General features: G+C 52.1%; 1 protein-coding gene across 1 annotated transcript in view; it reads right to left on the reverse strand.

Annotated features, from left to right (window-relative positions):
- Window positions 1–9,462: 9,462 nt before the first annotated feature.
- Window positions 9,463–22,805, reverse strand: part of SLC4A3 (solute carrier family 4 member 3) — a 33,532-nt gene continuing 20,189 nt past the window's right edge. Inside the window, exons 12-23 of the mRNA XM_083865172.1 lie at window positions 21,231–21,415; window positions 19,464–19,677; window positions 18,930–19,151; window positions 18,459–18,607; window positions 16,909–17,103; window positions 16,259–16,465; window positions 15,566–15,655; window positions 13,818–13,984; window positions 13,182–13,435; window positions 12,761–12,930; window positions 12,123–12,296; window positions 9,463–11,441 (exon numbers count right to left, since the gene is read on the reverse strand). Of these exons, the coding sequence (XP_083721298.1) occupies window positions 11,364–11,441; window positions 12,123–12,296; window positions 12,761–12,930; window positions 13,182–13,435; window positions 13,818–13,984; window positions 15,566–15,655; window positions 16,259–16,465; window positions 16,909–17,103; window positions 18,459–18,607; window positions 18,930–19,151; window positions 19,464–19,677; window positions 21,231–21,415 (2,105 nt within the window). The 3' untranslated portion in view covers window positions 9,463–11,363. The remainder of the gene's footprint in view (window positions 11,442–12,122; window positions 12,297–12,760; window positions 12,931–13,181; window positions 13,436–13,817; window positions 13,985–15,565; window positions 15,656–16,258; window positions 16,466–16,908; window positions 17,104–18,458; window positions 18,608–18,929; window positions 19,152–19,463; window positions 19,678–21,230; window positions 21,416–22,805) is intronic.

Raw genomic sequence — 22,805 nt, forward strand, 5'->3', positions numbered from 1 at the left:
TCTCAGCGCCGCATCGCCGCGGCCGGGCGGGCACGGCTGGCTCCGCCTCGCCGGCCGCGGACAGCGGGGAGCGCCGGGCCGCCCGCTCCGCCCCGCTCCGCTCCGCTCCGCCCGCACCGGGGCGCGGGGAGCGCGGGGAGTGCGGCAGCGGCGGGGCCGTGCCGGGGCCGGAGCCTTTAGGAGCTGGATGAGACTGCCTGGGAAGAGGAGCGCATCTCCAGAGGAGGGGGCTGAGAAGGGTTGGCGTGGGGGAGGCCCGAGCGGCCGGTGCCACCCGCGGGCCCGCGGCGGGGACGGGGACCACTGATGGACACCGCCACAGGAGCCAAATGCCGACCTTTGTGAGAGCAATTGACGTCATCCAGAATAGCAAACATTTCGGGTTTGGGGTTCCTTCAGCAGACCATCATAGCATGATGCAGCGAGAGAGACCGTTAGCAAGAATCCTGATAGTGCTTCCAAATGATGTCTCAGAGGTCTGGAACAGGTGGCAAAGAGCAATACTCTGGGCAAAGTTTCTCCACATCATAGTTCAAGGATAGAACTTGAGCACAGATCGGAGCGTGGCCAGATCATAGTTCACGAGTGCTCTGTGAAGGTGTTTCTTTCCATCAGAAATTATTTCTTTATTCTGAAAGAAAAGAAATCTAATGGAGGGGTGTAGGAGAAGGGTTTTTTAATTTATTGTTATTATTTTGGTCAATAATGGGAGGGTTTTTAACTGCTTACAACACAGAGAGGGTCCTGAGGTAGATGGCAGTATCTTGTTTGACATCCACACTGGACAGAGTCACACCCAGGCCACCTGTGATGACCACCCCCACCACTCTTCCACCTTCACTGGGCCTTTTGGTAGTTTCTTGATATATGAGTCACTGTCAATGTGTCCTTCCATTGTGATACCAAGTTATTGAGAGCTCTCCTGAGCATGACTATCCAGGCTCTTTTGTACTTGTGCTGGATTAGTTTAATCTACACCACTTTCTCTGTCTTATGAAAACATCATGCAAGACAGTGCCGGAAGCCAAACTGCAGTTCTTATCTCACATCTAATACTTCTGTCCGCAAGGCCAATCACTGTGTCAGAGAAGGGAATTAGATCTGCTCACAGCGTCCTTGACAGTCCTTCTTACAGCCACACATTCGGTACCAGGCTGTTTCTGCCACAGCCAGCTTTCTCCTCATGGGAGGAGAGGAGATTCCCGCTGATGTGTTTCTGCAGACAATTTTAGCTGTTAAGCTTCTCAGTTCTGGCTGGTCACCAGGGGGCCGTGGAGCTCCTCACAACCAAAAAGCTGAGGAGCACACTTCTTTCTCCTCTATCTGCCTTTCCGCCAGCAGTCTCCACCAGCATCTCCACCACCAGACTGATGTCTCCTTCCGGACTTTGCTGGAGAAACTTCGGCCGTGGTTCCTGTCGTCCAGGGTAGAAGGGATGGATACAACTTTTCAAAAGGGCAAGGTTTTTAGCATTAACACTATTGTTGACTGACACTCTTCCAGAGGGAAGTAGAAGGTGCCTTAACCTAGTCCTTAGAACAAAGTAACTGTCCAACTCTTCCATCAATAAACATTAGATTTCCCCAAATGGAGCATCAGTGACTGATGCTGTAAGCCCTTTATCAACCTAGTAGAAGAGGTGGCAAGAATCTTGGCAAGAAACTTACACCTGAAAGTGTGTTGTTCCTTTCTGTTACAGGATTAAAGCACTAGTCTTGCATTTGTGCAGCCCACTTGGAAACTGCACTATCTGACTGTTTCCTAGCTGGCTTTAGGTGCTGCTCCTGGGAAGGAGTGGCTGTGACCACCTACTTCTTCACAGAGCTTTGATAAGCAGGTGATTGCTGACTCGCTATCACACGAGTCCCACTGTGCAGGAAGAGCCTGGGACCGCTCTCCAGCCCATCAGCCTCCCGCTCCTCCCCCCACCTTCAGGGCTGCCTCCTTCCCCACACCTGGCACAGTAATGCTGACTGTGTGGCAGCAATGTCAGCAACTCAACGAGCTCCCAACCCTCCCCTCAGCCCAGACCAGACAGCACAAGAACCGGGATGCCGTGGCTATTCTCTGCTTGTCAGCCGAGTGCTGGGCTCTGGGAGAGGACAGCCAGGGCAGGCACGGGCTGCTGGCTCTGAGCCGTGAGCTATCCCTGCATCCATGAAATGAGCAACCCTCTGGTGCTGCAGGCAGCGGGGCCCCGCACCCAGCCGTGGCAGCAGCAGACAGTGAGTCAGCTTCCTGCTGGGCTTTCCACACCGAGGGAAGGTCGGCAGAGGACTGGCAGGAACAAGCTGAGGCAGGAATTCCTCCTGGACTCCAGACAATATCTTAATTTCCTCTTCTGCCACGGGTCTGGCACATTGCTGGGAGGCAGGCAGGCCCTCATGCCCCGCTGTAGGTGGGAAGCATCTGACAGACTTGCTCTCCCATTGCCTGCGAGGGGATGAGCTGTGACACCTTGACTGCAGGTCCCACTTCCTCAATGGTTCATCAGAACTGTGCTCGTAGGGCGGAGGACCAATTTCCTCCACTGTCATCCCTGGGATGATCTAATTTGGGAGAGTCAGCAGCAGAGGCAGGATACCTTGGACCCGACAAAGGCACAGGGAAGTACAGATGCAGAAGGAGGGCTTCTGTGCTCTGCTATGCATTGCCTCCATCACAGCCCCCACTGCCAGGCCCTGTTGCTTTGCTGAGGCAACCAAATTCCCCCTTGCCCAAAGCCCAGGACAGCCAAGAATGTGTTCACCAAAGACAGAGAACTACTGAGAAGAGCAGCCAAAAATCAAGCATGACACCCATTGCCAGACCCTGGTAGACCACCAGATGCTGAGGCACACTCCTAACACAGGCTGCATGCATGCAAGAGGAAAGGGACACACAGAACATGAAGGAGGGTGCAAACTTATTCCACAGTTCTGGCCCTTTCCTTGTTCTAGTTTCACAATTCCTTGAAATCAGTTTATAAATCAACATTGAAAAGGGCAGGTCCTCTCTTCTCCCATTCCCAGACTGTGGGTAGCCTAGTGACACCTCAGATTTGGTCAGTCTGGCCAGGCCAGCAGCCTTGGGCTGCTTGCAGTCAGCTCATGAAGCTGTGGACCTCTCCTCCAGCCCCATCCCCTGCAAAGTGACAATGGCGATGATCAAAGCTCTGCCGAAACTCTCCCTGCCTGGAGCTGCTCTAAGGCTCTATGACAGGAATTAGCCGAAGCTCCTTGGGGACAGGATCATGTTTGTACCAGATGTGTCCCTGTTCCAGAGGAATGTGATTAAGAATGTCTGGAGAGGCTTTCACAGGGTCACGCCAAGCACTGCGGCACCTGGTCCCCCAGAGAGCAGGAGCGTGAGGGGGAGTCCTCCTTCTAAGGGAGGATGGTGTGGGCTGGGGAGGGTTTATTTGCCTGGGCACCCTGCTGGCTCCTGTATCACTTCAGCCACCAGCAGTGAGCTGGTCTCACTGCAATGCACAGTGCTGCCTCTGCACACTACACTCTGCAGCTACACCCTTACTTAGTCTGATGGCAGTGCCAAAAGCTTCTTATCCCATCCAGGCACAGGACTACCCTCCAGGGCTGCCCTTTCTCTGTAGGTCAGGAAAACAGGATGTTGTCTTCATTTTCAGCCTGGGCACAAAAGCAGATCACTGGAGCAGATGGGCCCATAGGGTGGATGCTGGGCACATCCCAGCATCCATGTGCCATGTGCCACCCCTTGGCCTCTGAAGCACCCTCCTAAGCTGCATCACTGGGGCCAGCACTGTAGCTGGTACTTTCTAAAGCTCCATCTGCACTTGGCCGTCCTGATGAACCAAACCCATAATCAGGTATATCCAGCTTTCTCTGCAGATAACTGTCCTGGTCTTGTTCTTCAGTTCAACCCTTCCTTCCTTTCCCTTCCACACCCCAGGCCACACATCCAGCTCCTGGCAGTGACAAGCTGAAGTTCCCTGCCACTGCTCCCTTTGTGCTGCTGCTGGTTTGCCTGAGGCCACAACATATCTGTGTGTGGCTTTTACACCTTGGCCATGAGAAATGCAGTCCCAGTGATGAGACTTCTGAATGAGGGAGCTGAACTGCACCAGGCTATAATTACAGTAGGAGCATGTGGGAAGAAGCCAGCCGAGCGCATCCACCTCATTTCCTCTCCTATTAAGTCTGCCCTGCTTTTGTTTGACCCAGACCAAACCTTGCTATTAATGGCACAATGCTGTGGAGGTCACAGATGATTCTGCTACAAGCAGCTTTGTGGATTCTGCTTGACTAAATGCATAAGCAGGGCTTTGCTTGCAGATACCATTACTATGTGATTCATGCTGTAGAAAGTATGTCAGGCAGCTGTGGTGTAGGCAATTCCCAGACTGGGCTGTTTTGCCAGGGGAGCTCTTTGTCTCCTTCACAACCAGCAATGCAGTCAAGCAAGCAAGGAGGTTAAATCGTGTCATATCTCTACCCCTGGTTGTGGCTGAATTCTGCTGATGGGTGCTGGTATCCTGAGCCATGTACGTTTCCCCTTCCTGATCTTGTCTGCACAGTTTCAGCTTGCAAAATCATTTTTGTGCTGAAGGAGAGAGCTCTTCTTGCTGTGCACCTGCAGTCTAACTGATGCCAATCCCTTCCCTGTTTTGTTGTGCTTGTCCCTTTTAAGTCCCCAGAGGCAACCTGAAATGCTGTGCTCCTGGACTAGTGAAAGGAAAAAGCAGGCAAGGCTGTGCTAACACCTTCAGAGCCAAAAAGTGAGTGCAGCCCCAGTTGAGAGCTGCAGTAGCTGGCCCCAGCATCTGGCCATCTGTCTTTGCTGAGGAAGAGAGCCTGGCACAGCAGGAGGGCAGCCGCGCCCCAGCCTCTCCCAGCCCCAGTGAGGTTGCTGTACTTTGTGTGCTGGAGGGGGGGGACATCCTCCAGGGACACTGGGCTGACAGATGAAGGAACTCATCCAGCTGGGCTCCCACCGCAGAGATCACAAGGTCCCCCCTTCTCTGCAGAAATCATGTCCTGCTCAATGACAAGATCACATCTGGCAGCCCAAAGGGGTCACAGAACAAGGTGGCAGGAGAGACGGGGGATATTGTGCAGCACTGGTGCTCAGCCCTTCTCCTTTTTCTGACTCCTGCATGGGCCTCTCTGAGCCATGTAGGACACTCATGAGTGCCAGGCCAACTCCTTGCTGCTCCCTGCAGGGAAGAAGCTTTGGCAGTCCATTTCAGAGCTCAGGCTGAGCCTTCCCTGTCCAGACCTCCCAGCAGCATTGCCCCCTCTTTGCACCGGAGCTCATGAGAGCCATCTCTGCAGAGCAAGACACAGCAGCTTGTGATCAGGTACATCCCAGTTAAAAGTGTGCACCCGGACAGGGGAACTTGCACAGGCACAGAAGAATTGTCCCAGAAGTGCCTCAATCACTTCTGCAAAGATTCTCTTCAGAGACCAGTCCCAGCACAGGCACTTCAGAGACCCAGGGGGCTGGAGAGCCTTGAGGGGATGATGTGCTGGAGGGATGGGGCAGGGGCACAGGGCAGCAGCCAGAAAGCAAACCCATGGTAGAGGAGTGAAAGCCAGATAAATTACAGGAGTACTTGCCTGTATTGAAGAAACATGCTGTCTACTCCCGTGCCCAGAATTCAGACATCCCTACTAGAAAAATATCCTTTGCTAAGACCTGTGTGAGGGAAAAGAGCTGGACAAAGTCTCATCTCTGCCCTGTAGTTCCATGGCAATGTTTGAGAGCCTGGCAAGTGGCTCTGGGAAAGCCTGGCTGCAACACGAGGGACACATCCAAACCTGCTGTTCCCATGGGGAGGAAGGTTTTTGTCCATGCCTGAAGAAGGCAGGTTCCTCCCCTGGTGGTCAGCAGGGCCCTGCTTAGCACTTTCTTCTCTCCCTGGTGCTTTGCCTGGGGCTGGTGAGTCCCTTCTTTTGAGTGACATGAAGGGGAGGTGGATGGAGGACGGAAGACAGAGAGCACTGGGCTGGGGCCATGGCAGGGATGTGCAAGGTCACCAGTGTTCAGCAGTATTTGCTGAAGATGGTCCTCAGCATCTGCAACAGTGAGCATGACCTCAGCAGCTCTGAGCTGGGGCTGCTCTTGGGGCTTCACACTCAACCACTGTCCTACTCAGCATCAGCTCTGCTCTCCCCAAAATGGTGCAATTCACATCTGAACAAACCCACTTGTGTTGGGGATTGCAAACAGGAGCCACTCCTGCCAATGTGAGGAATGCACTGCGCTGCTGCCTCCTGCCATTGTTACCTGCCCCACACCTCCCCAGACCCCTCCTTCCCTTCCAGGAGGCTTCTCTCCTCATGGAGAAGAGGAAAAAAGGTTTTCATAATCTATTTTAATGAAGTTTTAGTGTCTGAAAAGCAGACACAAAAACCCCTGCAAGGACTTTCAGGCACACAAAGGGAAAGGGGAAACTTTGGCACTGGCTCTTGTTCACAGTTTTGTTGTAGAAATGCTTTTAGCCAGCAGTTTCCTTAACTTCCCAGCCATACGGCCATGTGAATGGGTGCCAGTGGTATCTGACAACAGAGGTGTGCCAGCCCCTCCTGGCTGCAGAGAACAAAAATAACTGGAGAAGATAACTTGAGTGCACTTGAACCCAGGTGGCAGAAACAGAAACCCAAACAGTTTGCTTAAACAATACAGTTGTTTAAAATAATAAGGTTGATAATTTTGGGAATGGATATTCTATTTTTAAGTCTCTGGACAGGCTTACTTTTGTAAAGATAAACCTCTTCTCATATGGCAGAGGGAGAAACTTCTGGTAGGAATGCAGTCCTGGTCTGGCACGAGTTCCCCCCTATCAGGGAGCAAGTGAACCATCCCAGAGCCCATCCCAGAGCACCCCCTGGAGAACTGGGGGCCTACAGACTCCTAGGGTCTTCTTCCCATCCCCAGCACAGGAGCATCCCCTGAATCTACAGGCAGCCTCTCAGTTACTCCCCCTGCACTACAGCAGTATTTTGTGATCCATCAGGTTCCTGGTGTGTCAACACCCAGAAACCTCTCCCTCCTCTTGTCTGACTAAAGTGGAGTGCACCCCTCGTGCCCCTTGCAGCCCTTTTACTCCTCCTGCCTCAGCTCATCCCTGTTGCCCTCCTCCTTATCCACCTGCAGTCTCTCCTTTGGCAGAGTGACCAGGACTGACTCCTGCAAGCTGGACAGACGTCCCACTCTTCAAGCAGCACACCAGTCTTTGGTAGAACTGATTGCTGACTGAGTTCACATGTGTGACCCAAATCAGAGCCCCCACAGCAATCCTGCCTACATTGCATCCTGGTGCAGTGTGTTCTCCAGGACATCCAGGATGCAGGATCATGTGGATGAGCTGTGATCCTGGTCAACTCTTCTCCATCACTGTGGCCACCCTTAGAGGTCCTCTATTCTGCCCTTGAATGGGAGATCAGCACCTTCATGAGGCATATTAAGCAGTGCCAGGAGGGCTTTGACCTGTACAGCCTGTACCACGTGCTGCTGCTGGTGCTGCCATGGAGCCCCTCGGGGCAGGTGGAGAGCTAGCAGCACCTGCAGAGGCTTGGCCACTGCCAGACTGGTTTGGCCAGCCCTGACATGGCCAGTGGCTATGTGGACTGGCTGGCCTCCTACCTGCAGCACCTGAGCACACTGAAGAGAGGTTTGATGCCAGGGAATCAAGGTGGTCCCTCTCTGTGAGAACTTAGATATGCATGAGGAGCTGACTAACTGCCCTACCCAGTGGTCCCCACTGGCATCCATCCCCCACCTGGCTGCACAACTCTTTGCCCACTGGCGTAACTGGGGGCTGCTATTGCGGGCGGGGACCCTCAGCCAGAGGGTCTTCAGCCTCCAGAGCTTGCATGACCTGTGTGGCTTTGCTGATGTGGGACCCTTTGTGAAGGTCTTGAGACTGGTCCCTGATGTCTTTCACCAGAGCTTGGCCATAGTAGATCTCACCCAGAAGTGGGTCTCTCTTCACTGCAACAGGCCACTCCCTGCCAGCATCAGCATCACTGTCACCATCACTGCCACTGCAGCCATTAGCATGGAGCAGAGTTGGCTCCTGGCACTGTACAGCCCCTTCCATGCAGCAAAGCCCCCCAGAAGCCCAATTCTCCCCTGGGCTTGCCCAACCCCATGATCCCACTGCAGCTTTCAGGCACAGGCATCAGTGCTAGGGCACTGGGAGCCCAGCTGCAGGAGAGCCAGGAGGACCTGCTGGCCCTGCTGGACTGCAGGGAGTGGGTGGCCACTCTTTGTGCCCAGGCCCGTCCTGTTTCCCAGTGCATCTGCCTCCTGTGCCTGCAGCAGCAGGGCAAGGGGCCGGGGCTGGCCCAGCCCTGGCAGAGCTCAGGTGTGGGGGTTCGCTGGTGTGAGCCTGCCCTGGCCGAGGAGCGGCAGAAGAGTCTGGAGCTAGAGGAGTACCACCACAGCATCCTAGAGGCTGACTGGCTGCTGGAGCTGGAGGTCAGGCCCATCCTCATCCGGAGGATTGATGCAGTAAGGGGCCCATGTCGCTCTGCTTGCGCTCCCTGGTCTGCATACCAGGGTGGGTGGGGGCACTGCTGTGGTCCGGGGTGCTGCACATCCAGGCGGAGATGTGAATCTTGTAGGACTAGGTACAGCCAAAATCTTTCCAGTCCAAACCAATGGCCTGGTGGTTTGGACATTGAGATGTGAGGAGTGAGAACTGAAGATGGGGAGTGGGAGTGTTTCCTAACATGGCAGAGCAGCCTGTGGGTCATGGATATTCCCATCCAGCCCAACTGAATATAGGCTCAGGATATAGGCACCCACATTGCTTCCTCTCCTGCAGATTCTGCAGCACTGCCAGACCCTGGAGAGGGTGCTGCCAGGCCAGACATTGCCTGCCCCACAGCACACCCAGCTCAGAAACAGGATGGCCACCACCTGGTAGAGGCACAGCCCTCTGCCTCAGCAGCCAGCCCCTGGAGCAGCCAGTGACTGACCATGGGCAGTGGGACTTCCACCTACTCCCAGCAGAAGCATCCTGGAGAGCAAGACTGGAGGACACCCAACCTGGCTCAGTTCTTGCCTGGGAAAAAAGCATGGAAAGAATATGTTTAATGAGATGTTTCTTCTGTGCTCAGCCCATGGGCCTGCCATTTGGTGTGTGGCTACAGACTGCACAAGATGGGCACTGTGTGCTGCCAAGCACACAGGCACAAGCATGCACATGTATATGGATGCAAGCAGGCAGGAGAATGGGTTTGTGGCTAAACATGGGGTTCAGCATCCTGTTTCCAGCAGCCACAGTAACCAGCCTGCTTGATGATGATGATGGAAAGCCCACCTCTATGCTGCTCGTGGGTAACATGGTGACAGTCCTTGCTCCAGGTGGGGCTTGGTACCTTGCTGGCTGTAGTGGGCAAGGAAGCTTTGTGCTGGGGAATTTAAATCCATTTAATTTATTGCCATTGGTGATAAAACTGAAAGTGTAGAGCCAGAGGCACAGTTCCTGTGAAGAGTTTATTGGTGTAGCTGTTTCCACTACAGTCAGAGAAGTCACAATGCACAGAAACAACAGGCCTCCTACACTACACAGGGAGGACAGGACACACATGGCCACAGACACACAGAGACACTCGTCTCTCTGCCCCAGGCCCTGTAGGGGACCAGGCTGTGGGCAGGACCTGCTGTGGGGGAGGCTTCTTTCTCTGATGGGATATTTCTGCAGCCTCCTGAGGAAGGCATTGGACCCTCCTGGTAATGAAGCACCAACCATCTCTCGCAGGAGCCAGGCTGGTAAGTGGGAATGGGGGCAGCATCTTCTCCCAAATCCAATGGTGAAGTGAGCATCCCAGCTTCCTCTAGAAGATCAGTCCAGCTCTGACCATCAGGAACAGGCTGGGCTGCCTTTCTCTTCTGGCACTACCTTTGGAGTTTTCAGGGGCAGCAAGGGCACCATCAGTTTCTGGGCCAGCTCTGAACAAAGGCTGCCAGCTTGGGGACACCCCAGGGAATAGCTGTGTCAGGTGGAAAGGTGTGATGCACAGCAAGTCTCAGCTGAACATGAGGAAGAACTTTACTGTGCAGTGACTGAGCACTGGAACAGGTTGCCCAGAGAGGTTGTGGAGTCTCCCTCACTGGAGATATTGCAGAACTGTCTGGATACAATCCTGTGCCATGTGCTCTGGGATGACTCTGCTTGAGCAGGGAGGTTGGATCAGATGATCCACTGTGGTCTCTTCCAACCTGACCCATTCCATGATTCTGTGGAGCTGCCCAGAGGTGATGGGGGTGGAGCGCTGGGCACCCTGAGTGCTGCTCCTTGCTCCCCTGGAGGGCACTGCTGGATGTGAAAGGCGATCTCAGTATGACGGCAAAACTGGGGCTGGGGTTTCAGTGACTTCCTTGAAGGCTTGCAGGAAGCCAGACTGCACAAGGAAAGGGAGGGGATCCAAAGAACTGTTTTGTGCTCCAGCATTTCTTGTATAGCTTCTTAAATGTGTTTTGTTCTCAGAGACAGGAATGTGGGGATCAGGAACTGGGATACAACCCTGTGATGAGTGTTTACTCCTGCAACCTCTGTGGAGGTGCAGAATGGCAGAGGACTCCTCTTAGTTCCTGAAAGAGGGCAAGCATTCAAGTCTTCAGGATACCTGCTTGTCTCCAGCTTGCCCTCCCTGTGCAGTTTGCCTTTGGAAATAAGGTAGGGAAAACTGAGAGGGAGAGGAGCCAAACAGCCTCTTCTATGTCAAGCAAGAGCTGAAAACAGTCATGTGGGAAGGTGACTGGACAAAAGATGGTTTGGAGTACTGGGCCAGGGTGCCAGTCCCTCTTTGCCTGTCTGCTAGGCTGCAGCAGCCCCATGGGCCAGTAGCTGTGGCAGAGGCCCAGTGTGAGCACTCCCAGAAGAGGGCAGAGGGACCAGGAGCAAGGCATCTGCCAGCTGAATAGAGGAGATTGCTGGCCTGGGAGAAGAGGCAGCTTCCAGCCCATTCCTGTGAGTGCTCAGTGTCACGTGCTGAGCTACCCAAGCTACCCAAGCATCATGGTAGAGGAAGAGAATGCAGTGGCACTAGCTGGCATGGTTCCCCTTCACCACCTGGAGACCAGGCACAGGCTGCCTCCAGCAGGGAGGGGACAACAGACCCCTGACCCATGGGCACTCAGGACCCACAGAGCTTTGGGATGTGAGAGACATCTCTCAGCCCACCAGGTCCAAGAGGAGAGAGACTCACAGCCTCTGCTGAGTGAGCGATGGGGCAGCCAGAGCCAGGGCTGCATCCTGCAGGGCTATGGAACAGCCATTCATCGGTCCAGGCAAGAGACAGTGTGACTCATGGCAAGTCTCCAGTTAGTTCTTGGGAGGGGTGAGCAGGCATGAGCCACCTGTCTCGCGAGCAGGGAGGGCAGCTCCCAGCTCACACAGGCATGTGCAGCTCGTTGTACTCGTCCCGGCCGTCCTCGTCGAAATTTGGCTCTGCATCCTCTGAGTCCAACTGGGAAAAAGCAGAGACCAGGCTATGAAGGCCACAGCTACCCCCAGTCTGGGGTCAAGCCTGGCACAGAGAGATCAGCACACAGCAACCCAGTAAGCTGGGCTGTGCTGGGAAAAGCAAAGCTCTTATTCCTTCCCCTCTCAACAGGCTCCTTCTTTAGATCCTCACGCCCATCCATTCGTCCCCAGCCCGAAGCCCTTTCTATTCTAATGTCTGGGGCTTTGGTCCAGCACTGCAGCTCCTTCCTCTCCCCCTGCTGGCAGCACTCACTTCTGGGTGCTGCTCCAGGCTCTCTTCCAACAAAAGTTCAGGATGTTGACAGCAGCAGAGGAGCTGCCAGCTCTTGAAGAGCTGCCAGCACCCTGGCACTGTGGTTACATGCTGAAGTGCCAACAGCCATAGGCTCTGATTTCCTGCTGGACTGTTGGAAGATGGAAGAGGAAACCCTTATTACAGGCCTCTGCCTGATAGGAACCTGTTTCCTTGCCCCAGGCTGCCCATCCATCTCATACTGCACTCCCAGGGCTACAAGACCCAAGGAAGCCATCCACCCACTTACTGCTATTGAGCAAAGACCCTCAAGGCTTTGCTGGCCCATGATCTCCCAGCCTTTCAGGCTGCCAAATCCCCCCAATCTCATTCCAGTGTTGCAAGCTAGACTGAGGACAGCTGTCTGCTCACCGCTTTGAGCTCCCTGTCGTGGAAGAAGCGGGGCAGCACGAAGCGTCGCAATGGCACTGTCATGATCAGGACAAAGGGGAAGGCCAGTGATGCCACTGTAGATTTCACCACCCAGAGCAGCACAATGCAGGCCAGTTGAATGCAGGTGAAGAGATTCATTCTCCAGGTCTTCACCTAGTAGGTAAATCCAGTCTAAGAACACCTCATCTTTCCACACAGATTAACAAAGACCCAACTGGCGAAACAACACTCTTCTGCACAGCATATAGTACAGCAGAGTACCTGCTGCTGCAGAGTCTACCTGCCTTTACAGCCAGGTGGGAACTCCATAACACATCAGCCTCTGTGCTACCTGGCAGCATACCCACCTGGCAGTGCAGTGTCCCTCTACTCCCTCAATGAGCACATCACTCCTACAAATCGTCTGTCCATCCATACAATACCCTGGCAATATATTCCTGAGTGCAGCCTACTAGCATTGTACCATCTCTGTGCATGGTTTACTTCTCAGCACAAACTTGCAGCCAAGCAGGATCACCAAGCCAAGTATCACTCTAGCAAAATACCATCCTCCCCTCACCTACTTCTTCCTCCTCTTGTGGTCATTACCTGTTTCTGTGCAATCTGCCTTTGCTCACCTTGACAACATAGATGTGGTCAGGGTGGTGCTTGGATGGCATGAAGATCAGGAGCAGGCGTTCGTAGAGCTGGATGCCAGTGAGAGACGTAACCCCCATGTAGAGGAAGATGCCGAAGAGCACAGCCAGGGGGATCTGCCGCAGCATGTTCCCCATCACAATGGACAGACCTGCAGAGACAGAGCTCAGGGCATGTGTGTCCCACACCAGCCTCTCTGCAAAGCACCTCAGCCTCCATCCCTCTCCCACCTCTCCTGTGTCCTGGGGCACAAGGGAAAGGAAGCTCAACATGGGTAGGTGTGTGCAGTCCTGCAGTGAGCAGGCAGAGCACGGACTGGCCCATGGGGCAGGGACACTGCCAGGAGATTAAAGTGCTCGATCCTGACCTCTCCCCTCCCGTGTTCCCTGAGCAGAGGCTCACCGACGAGGGCGGCAATAAGCACTCCGGTCACACGCTGCTCCTTCACCTCCTCGATCCTGGGCTTCTCCCCGGGTGCGATGGCCTTGCTCATGACGGTCAGGGCGTTGACATGGGTGACAGAGCGCACTGTCGCTGCCGTCAGCCAGGGTAGCCCAAAGAGAGCGCAAAGCCCCCCCATAGTGCCAATGAGCAGAAGGTCCAGGTGGAAGCCAGAGCCTTTCAGCAACTTCCTCTCCTTCTTGCTAACAATCAGCCTGAAAGAAAATAGAACCTGGGTCAGTGCAAGGTGCAGGTCAGTGCCCAGGGACAGCACGGCAGCTGAGGACAACACTCGCTCTCTGGAGACAGCACACAGGGGGGTAACAAGAAGATGGCTGAGGAGGGGGATGGTGGCTGTGAGCATCAGGTTAGAAGTTTCCTCCTGTGCTTGACTGAGCAGATCTCCACCACACCACACATATGCCAAGAGGGGAGACAAAAGTTGGGAGAAGCCAAGGTACAGTCTGAAATGGCCAGGATCTTGCTCTTGCCGCTCCTTTGCGATGCCTGTTGCATCTTCAAATAAACCAGCATCCATCCTGGCCTTGCCTGTCTAGGGGGTTAGCAGTGGTTGAGGTTGGAGGGGGAGGTACTCACGTAGTGATTTGTGTCTCCATGAAGATAAGAATGAAGACCAGGAGGGCAGGGATGGCAGAGGCAAACATCATCCACAGCGGAAAGGTCCCACTACTGCCCATGGGGTGGATGAACCAGCCACGCTTGTGAGGGGATGTGACCGACAGGCCAGAGGGGACATTCAGCTTCTGGTGGTGCAGTTGCAAAACCCAGCAGTTACTCATTAATACAAACAAACCCACAGCTTCACACAGCTTTGATCCTCCTGCTCTCCCTGGTCTGAATGCTTCAGATGATGGGATAAGTCACCCTGAACTGAGCAGGACTTTCTCATGGATAATCCCCTTCAGTGCAAAATACCCCATGTTCCCTAACATGGCCCTGTGTTATTTCCTTTCAGCTACTTAAATTCCCTTCATTTTTTTTCCAAGAGACGAAAGAAGTATCTTCCCTCAGGAACCTCACCCTTATGTCAGTCTACAGACCACAGTTAAAATGCTCCTTGACAAATTAAGTGTTCTGAACTGCCTACCATTTTCTGAGGAGGCCTTCCAGACTTTCCAAGGCTTTTACTGAGACATTTTACAGCATTGTTTTTGCAGTGCAAACCCCAGAAGTGGCCACATTCTGTGGAAATGACCTCGCCCTGACCATGTTCAGAGGGAATATCATGTTTGTGCTCCCATCAGACCACACAGAGTCCTACTTGTACATCATCCTGACCCAGCATTCATCAGCTTTTGAACCCTTGGCTCTGTGCTGCTCTACAGCAATTTCTGCTATCTGCGCTGCAGGCAGAGTTTATGATTTGCATTTATGTTAATCAGCATAAGTATGAATAATATTTCTGGAATGTTTGTCCTTGAGTTAAGCTGTGTAACTAAGTACCATTTTCTTGGAAAGCTTTGTACATATGCTGAGTTAATACTAAAATGATAATGCTTTTGATATTAACTGTAGAAATGTAGAAGGGTATGAAAAGAATGTAACAAAGTGCATGATTTTACTAATGTCTGATAGACTGAAATTTTCATTGAAATTCAAATGAACAAAAATGCATTTGGATTCCACCAAGCCTTGGGCTGTTTTGATAAAAAGCTTGCATGATGAACAGGAAATACTTTTCACCCTCTTCCCAATCTTACAAAAAAACCCCCAAAAAACCAAACCAAAACAAAAATATATAACTCCATATCTACGGAAAAAGAAGAAAAAATAAAACCTGTGAGATACGTTTGTTTGATAACATTAACTTAACAAACTAAAGTTTGTACATAAACTGGGGAAAAAATTGTGTTTGAGATAAAGTGATCAAAATATTGGTATCCTACAGTCAAGGAGAGAATAAGTATGTTGCGTACTAAACTCATGACAAATACCTCATTGAAACCATTCTACATGCCACCTTCTTCAGTGTCCATAAACAGTTTAGGTCTTGTTGATTGACTGCAAGTGTTTAGAGTTACAATCAAGGAACGAACTGCACTGAATCTCCCTAAAGCCCCTAAATCCTCCCATGGTAACAGCTGGAAGACCAGAGGGATACCAGAGTACTCCAGTCCCTGTAGCTCTGGCCTCAGCCTCAGCAAGACCCTTGGAGATTCCCTTCAGCGTGGGAGCGGGGATGAGGGGAATGTTTCTGTTTGCTTTGTGCTGTTATGACTAAAGAGGCAGGAAATACAATTTCCCCATTGCACAAGAGCAGGCCAGTGCCACAGGGATCACTGCTGGACTGCAGGAGAGGCTCTGAGGGCAGCGCTGGCACCTACCTGTGTGTATGTGTCAGTGATGGTGTAATCCACCAGCACCATGACCAGGATGGAGATGGGGATCCCAAAGTCTCCGATGATCCGCCGCGCCTGCAGAACACAGACCTGTCATTAGCAAAAGGAACAGGCCAGCTCCATGCCTGCATCCTTCTATAGGGAGCTTATGGCCCCAGATAGCGCCGAGCACCACTCCAAACCTGAGCACTGCTGATGGGCAGGGCAAGGAAACCCAGCCTCAACCTATGGGGCTGTGCATCCCACTGCCCACATAGCATACTCTTAAATGACTAGCTAAGTGCTCCTGCTGGCCTATTTAGACAGTGCTCCAGGTATTACACAGATAACCTGCATGTAGAGAGATGCCCAAAAAGAAGAAGTTGTGAGCTCTTCTTCCTATATTCTAGTTTAACCGACTGGTATCCAGTCCAAGGACCTTTCCCAAGGTCCAGAGGACTTTCCAGCAAGCCTCACAGTCTTTCAGGAGCAGGACAGTACAGATACCATCATCGACAGTCAGCTATTGTCTGCACCTAAGGGTGGGCTACCATCCCTCCTGAGCAAGGCGTTTAGAGGATTTCTGGTGTTTCTTTGGGTGACATCCAAGTGTTCTGGAGAATAAAGGTCTGTAGCCAGAAGCATTATTTGTTTGGCCTGTCCCTTGTCCATAACATGTGAGTCCCACAAACTTCTCACCTTTCCTCCTAAGAAGCGGCTGTTCTTGAACTTGCGCATAAAGAAGGCAATGAAGAAAGTGCCCAGCATGAGGATGAGGGAGAGCAGAGCAGTGTTGGGCTGCATCCTGGTTCCCAGTGACATCGTATCTGTAGAGAGCACGCTGGCATTCAGGCTGCTCTGCACATTTGGTGGGTAGAACTTCAGCAAAGGATGTTCTGCAAACACCTGAGCAGGTGAGAGAAGCAGCAGAGAAGTTACTGCAGGGAGGGGCAGGGGGCACTGTCACTACGGGGGCAGGGGGAAGCGGAGGTGTCCTGCTCTGTGGAGAGGTGAGGGCAGTAGATGGTGGGCACGGACAATCCCAGCATCCGTCACCTCGCCTCACAACCTACCCAGCTGGAGAGGGTTGGGGAGAGAAAAGTGGCCCCTCTTTAATGTCTCCTGCAGGAAGAGAAGGGGAGAGAGACATTAGGGCTCTTCCTGCCACCCTCTGTGGTGGCACAGGAGCCAGCTGGGCTGAGGCATGAGACCAGCAAAGAACTGCTCTGCAGAATGTCTAGGAAAGTTGTTGCTGAGCTGGACCTGTTCCCTCGCCTCCTGTGTGCTAAAGCAGCAGGTTCCTGAGGGATTAAGATATGCAGCAGCCCATCTCCCCAGGGAAGGTTCACCTTGTACAGTTTGTAGAAGGTCTCATAGATAAAGATGAGGGAGATGAGGAAAGCAAAGATCTCCTGGGTGAAGGGCGAGATGTAGCGCACCAAGAAGCTTCCTTCTGCTGCCACAATAATGAAGATGAAGACGATGAGCCACAAACCAATCCACACTCTGCCTGTCAGATACTCAATGCCTTGTGTCTGGCAGAACTGAAATGAAAAGGGAAAGGAGTTACTCATGGCTCCTCAGGCTGCCTCCTGCATCCACTCCCCATTAAGATCAAAGACCATCCTGGAAAAAAGCATCTACATCTGCTCAGGCATCCAGCACAGAATCAGTGAATTCATGGCTAGAATCACAGATAAATTTGCAGACTTTGCATTAACACCTGACAGCTCACACCAAGCAGGTCTTAACTGCTTCAGTCTTTGTAGCAGTACCTCCTTCATGCTCTACTGAAGCCAGCCAATGCATAACACACCCCATTCCACCCATATGGAGATGCTGTTGCTCAAATACAGCTCTCCATTGCTCCATGCACTCAACAGCACAAGCCTGTTCCCTACAAAGGAGAGCCTGAGCTACATCCCAGTGCATAAAGGCCATGATATCAGACAGCACCCTGAGTACAGACAGTTGTGTGTGTGTGGAGAAAAGCCCCCAGGCTGTTACCACAGAGGAGACCATCTCTACTGCACATCCACATACACCAACTATTTCCAGGACACATCACACCCCTCCCTTTGCAACCTTCCTCAGTACCACCACAGGCAGAGGTACTTCTCTGTACACAGTGACTGGACAAAGCAAAAGCAGTCAGTGAGAAGTGCAGTCACAGGAGAGCAGAGAAATTCCCACTCTGCAATAGCATCACCAGCTCCGAACTCTTGACAAGGTGAAAATCCAGCTGTAGAAAAAAACATGCTTTTTCAAAGACACAGACATGCTGGGAGTCAGAGACAAGGAGAAGAACTACATCCACTGCTTAAAAGTACAGTGATACAGGGATGCTTTCAAGAGCAAAGAGGTCATGCTACTTGAAAAAGAAACATATCCATCCTGGCTGGTCAGGATACCTCTGCATAAACCCTTGGGCTCATCCTTAGAGGTGGGAGTAATGTATGTGGCACATCCCAAATGGGTGGTACATTACTGAGCTCTCATAAAAGGAAACCTGGACACAGGTAAAAGTGGTGAAATCGTCTTCAAAGGAAGCCCCAAGAACAAGAAAGTTTAGGATGCAGCTACAAGTGCTTATCATGCCAATGAGCTGCAGCACAGGGCTGGGGGACAGCGTTCTCCTCAGAGTCAGCATGTAGAGGAGTGCTGTTATCAGCGTCACACCTCAAGGGATAATGGATGTAGCAACAGGAGTTCCTGTAGTGGAACCTGCAAAGGGTCAAGAGAGCCAAGGGCAGCCCTGGCTGAGCTGTGAGCAGCCTGGAAGGACTCAAAGAATTCACACTAACAAAGACTCTTTGCAGAGCTGAGAAATGCCAGCCGCTCTCTCCAGAGCAAGGACAGAGTGGGCAGGTGCCAAACACAGACACTGCCTCACATGTACCTTGTAAAAAGCTTCTTCAAACACCAGCAGAGGCCCTGAGAAGCCAATGACCAGGAGTGGCTGGGCTCCAAGCAGGGAGAAGAGGATCCCTAAAACCGAGGTGGAGATTATCAGCTCGGAGACCCCCATGAGACCCTCAGTTTTCTCTCCTGGGAAAGAGAACAATGTATGAGTGTTATAGCGTGGACATAGGTACCATCACCACAGACAGGCAGGCTGCACAGCTCCAGACAGAGGAGGCAGGTCCCCATCCCATCAGAGGTGCTCTGTGTTAGGCAGGGAGCACAGAGGGAGCCCAGGCAGCTGAGGCTGGAGAGGCCAAACGGCAGGGAGGGAACAAGACAGCAGCCGAGGCACAGCACCACCACTCTCCCTGAGCAAACAGCACCAAAGCCCACCCCAGAACAGCATCACACAGACACAGCCAGTGTCCCAGAGTGCAAAGAGCAGACCAGAAAGCAGGCCCATTACCTAGGAGTCCCCCGAAGGTGATGGCAGGAGAGAGAGCAGCAAAGTAGATGAAGAGAACGGCTGCGAGACACTGGCTGTGCAAGGCGTCTCTGATGTCACTGAGGTATTTGGGGTACCTGCGCTTTATGTCCCGAACCAGACCTCCAAAAAATATCCCAGTTCGCTTCAAAGGGTCGTCCTCAGCTTCCTCCTCTTCTTCCTCAGCTTTCACTTCACACAGCTCTGGAGGTGCATGGAGGGCAGGGCTTCAGCAAGGAACCCAGCTGGGCCCTTGGGCTGTCCCTCTCCCCAATACCTCATAGAGCAGCACTAGCCTGGTGGGCCCCCTGTGACAGCACATCCCACTGCCTCCAGCTGTCCCCAGCCACCAGAGCGGCCCACAGTCACTGTCCTGCTCCCTTGCATCGCTCCCCACTCCCACCTGCAGGACCCAGGCCCTGCTCACCCCTCTGCTGAGCTCTGGGAGGGGAGGGCCCATTGGGCACTAGGCACAGGGCACTAGGCACAAACTTGCCCAAATGTGAATGGAGAGACCTTTGGCTTCCTGAGCAGCGCCCTCCTTCATGGACTTCTGCTCCCTCTCTTTCCTCTTCTTCAGCAGCAACTTCTGGAAGGTGGCGATGGATTTGAGCAAGTCTTTCCCCTCCACCTCCGAAGGGGGGATGACAATGCTGCAGTCCAAGAACTCGTTGATTGCATTGAGGAGATCTTGACGATCATCTGCCATGTATGCAGCCTCATGGAAATGCTGAAAGGAGCAGGGAAAAAGAGAGAGGGTGAAGGCTCAGACCCAGCTAGACCCACAGCCTGTGAAAACAACATTTGCTGTGACCTTTAGAGTAACATTCTGCTCCTCCATCCACTACTTGTCTTACTACTCTGTGGCCCACTCTCCTGAATCCCACCACCTGTTTTGAGGGAGAAGCTGGTAGAGCCCCAAAGCACTAGTTATAAAGCACAAGAACCTGAGCAGGGGGCATAAGAGACTCTTGGGAGTCTCCACATGGGAGACAGAAAAAAAGCAAGAAAATAGGCATTTACAGCATGAGGGAAGCCATGCAAAGGAAACCAGGCAGAAAAGGGGAGAGATTTCTGACAGAGAGAGCAAGCAGAGAGGTGCTGGCAAACAGGTGGAAGTGCTGCACTGCCTCTGGAACATGCCTCCAGAGAAAAGGCTGGAGGATGATGAATGAGTGAACAGCCTGTAAAGGAGGTAGGGGACAGCTAAGGTCCCTGCAGCACACAGACTCCCTGGAGCCACAGCCTCAATGTAAATGATACTGTACTCTCTCTCCACGGCGCCAGGACTGTGTAACCTTGCTGTGCCTGGCCCTGGCTGCAGCAGCTGGCTCTGCTCTTCCAGCAAGAGGAGCAGAGACTCAAATAAATGAGGTCAGCCCACAAACACAGCACTGAAGCTGGAATGGCACCTCACCTCTTCTGGCTAAAAACACATTCTCAGCTGAGCCCCATGTAACTTCAGGGAAGGAATCTCGCTGAATCTTTCAATCTTGCTGCCTCTAACATACCTTTTTCTGATTGAGCCTCTTAGTCTCCAGTTCAGTGGAAGTTGTGCAGTAGTGGCAGTACAGAAAGGTTTGTTACTTTCTTATAATTACATGATTTGTTACTTGCTTATAATTACACGGCATCAGCAAGAAGGACCTGTGAACCTCTGATCCTCTTGTGCTGTAGGTATGCAGCAGATGCTCCTTTGTCTCTCTTTTGCATTTAATTCCTTACCAAGATAATCAATTTCACTGCCATCTAGACAGAATGGGGGGCTTCTAGCAGTGCACTTGCTTGGCAGAAAAACCTTCCTGCCTCCTCATCTCTCCCATATGGATGTACTCCTCTGCATGGATGCCCCAGCCATGGGACTCAGCTAGAAAGCTTCATCCAAACACCTACAAACAGTCCCCAGGAACTGCTGGGATTTTTTTTCAGTGTGGTCTGAGCCAGGTGCCATGGTCACAGGCATCACTCAGCCTCCCCACCTCTCTGTGAAATGTCGACTGAACATCACTCCTCTAACCCTGGGTTATCCTCTTCTCCTGCTTTTACACATGGTCCCTTTCTTCCCCCAGCCTAGCACACTCTGTCCCAGCCAAGTAAGTGTCTGTCCTACTCTTTCCTCTGCACTGGTGGATTCTTCCTTGGCCAAGCCAGGCTGATCTTAAAAATCCCAGGTGCTCACACGAGCCTATCCCACCTGAGCTTTTGCACAGCTCTCATCTCAGGACTGTCTTCTAAGGAGCCAGCAAAGCTCCCTCACAGCATCACCACCCATCAGCTCCTCACCTTGTCAGACATGAGGGTGGAGATTGAGCGGCCAATTTCGTGGTAGTCCATGTTGGCCTGGCTAGGTCCCAGCAACACAAAGATGAATCTGACAGGAATTGGGACCTCCAAGACAGATTCCAGGAAGACGGCCTCATTTAGTCGGACAAAGGCCATGGTTGGCTGCTCCAGAAACTGCACACAACCTACCAGGGGGCAATGTTTGGAGCAAAGTTAATCACTGGAGTGAGCTGTACTGGGCTGCCTTTAACAGCAGAGACAGGGGTTTTGGAGGTTCCTGCGAGCCCTGCAGTCATGTACTTTCTCCAGACCACGGACACAGCACTGAACTTTATGTTGAGGACTGCTCCATGCATCACTGATCATTCACAAGTAGTGCTACTTTCTTCAGCCTCCCAGTTAGCCCATTCTCAATCCTTTACAGATGGGCTCTACTGACACTGTAAGAGGCTAAGTTTAAATCAGAAGATTGTTTCCCACTTACAGAAGGAAACCTCTTAGGTGTTACTTTTATCAAACAAACTTCTAATCTCATCAAATAATTAAATCAGGTTTGCTTGACATGACCTATATCCCATAAACCTTACTGCTTGGCAATAATTACATTCATATTCTTTAGCTCTTTATTAATTGAATCCCATATTAGCTCTACCACTGTGTTGGCCGAGAAGGATGTCAGGTTAAACAGCCTATAGGTACTGGCTCACTGTTCTTCCCTCCTTGAGCACTGATGCCATGAGCTTTTTCTGTTACCTTTTATGCTCCCTGTATTCCTAAACTTTGTTTTTTCCAGAGAAAAGTAAGTCAGTGCTCTAAAGACTCATAGGTGCAAACTGCACATTTTGTTTTACAATGTCTGCATCTCATCAGTACTTGGCAGTCTCCTGGGTTCCTAGCAGATTGGGAAGTACTCCCGCATCCTCCAGCACACCAGCCGCTTCCTTCACGTACTGAACACAAATGTTTATTGAATACTGGTATTTCTCCGGCATTATTACTGATCTTTCTGCCATCTGTGTCCAGCAAAGAGCTGTGTTCTGGGTCAGGCTGGCAAATCTGGGCCTTCTGAGAGCCAAAGCAAACCCCAAGACACAGCCTTAGCTCAGAAACAAGCCAATGTTTAGTTATTTGAGTACACACAAGTGCATTTATGAACCTGATTTGGTCTTATCGTGATTAAGCATCAGTTTGGTTGAGCTGCCAAGCCTCTTTGCCTGAGCTTTTAATCTACTGGGTAGACAATGGCATTTACTTTGCTTGTAGTATAGCAGGTTTTGCTGAGAAGTTAATGCCAGCAAAGTGCCAAGAAGGAATACTCTTGCAATCAGAAGACACCAAGCCCACTGATGCTCAAGCCTGCCTGCTTACAGCCCCCCTCTACAGAGAAATATGTCCTGGTAGTGCTACAGTCAATATCTGAGACCTTGCCACCAGCCAGGCCCTGCTTCTGTCAACTCAAAGCTTGCTAGCACACACAGTCAGCAACCAATACTGGTCAGGGACAAGGCCCAGCTGCTGGCAAGGTGTTAAGAAAGAGAGCATCAATGGTCAAAGGGCAGGGTGATGGCTTGGCCA

This window comes from Zosterops lateralis, assembly GCF_965231275.1.
Source record: "Zosterops lateralis genome assembly, chromosome: 7".
In the NCBI taxonomy this organism is placed as follows: domain Eukaryota; kingdom Metazoa; phylum Chordata; class Aves; order Passeriformes; family Zosteropidae; genus Zosterops; species Zosterops lateralis.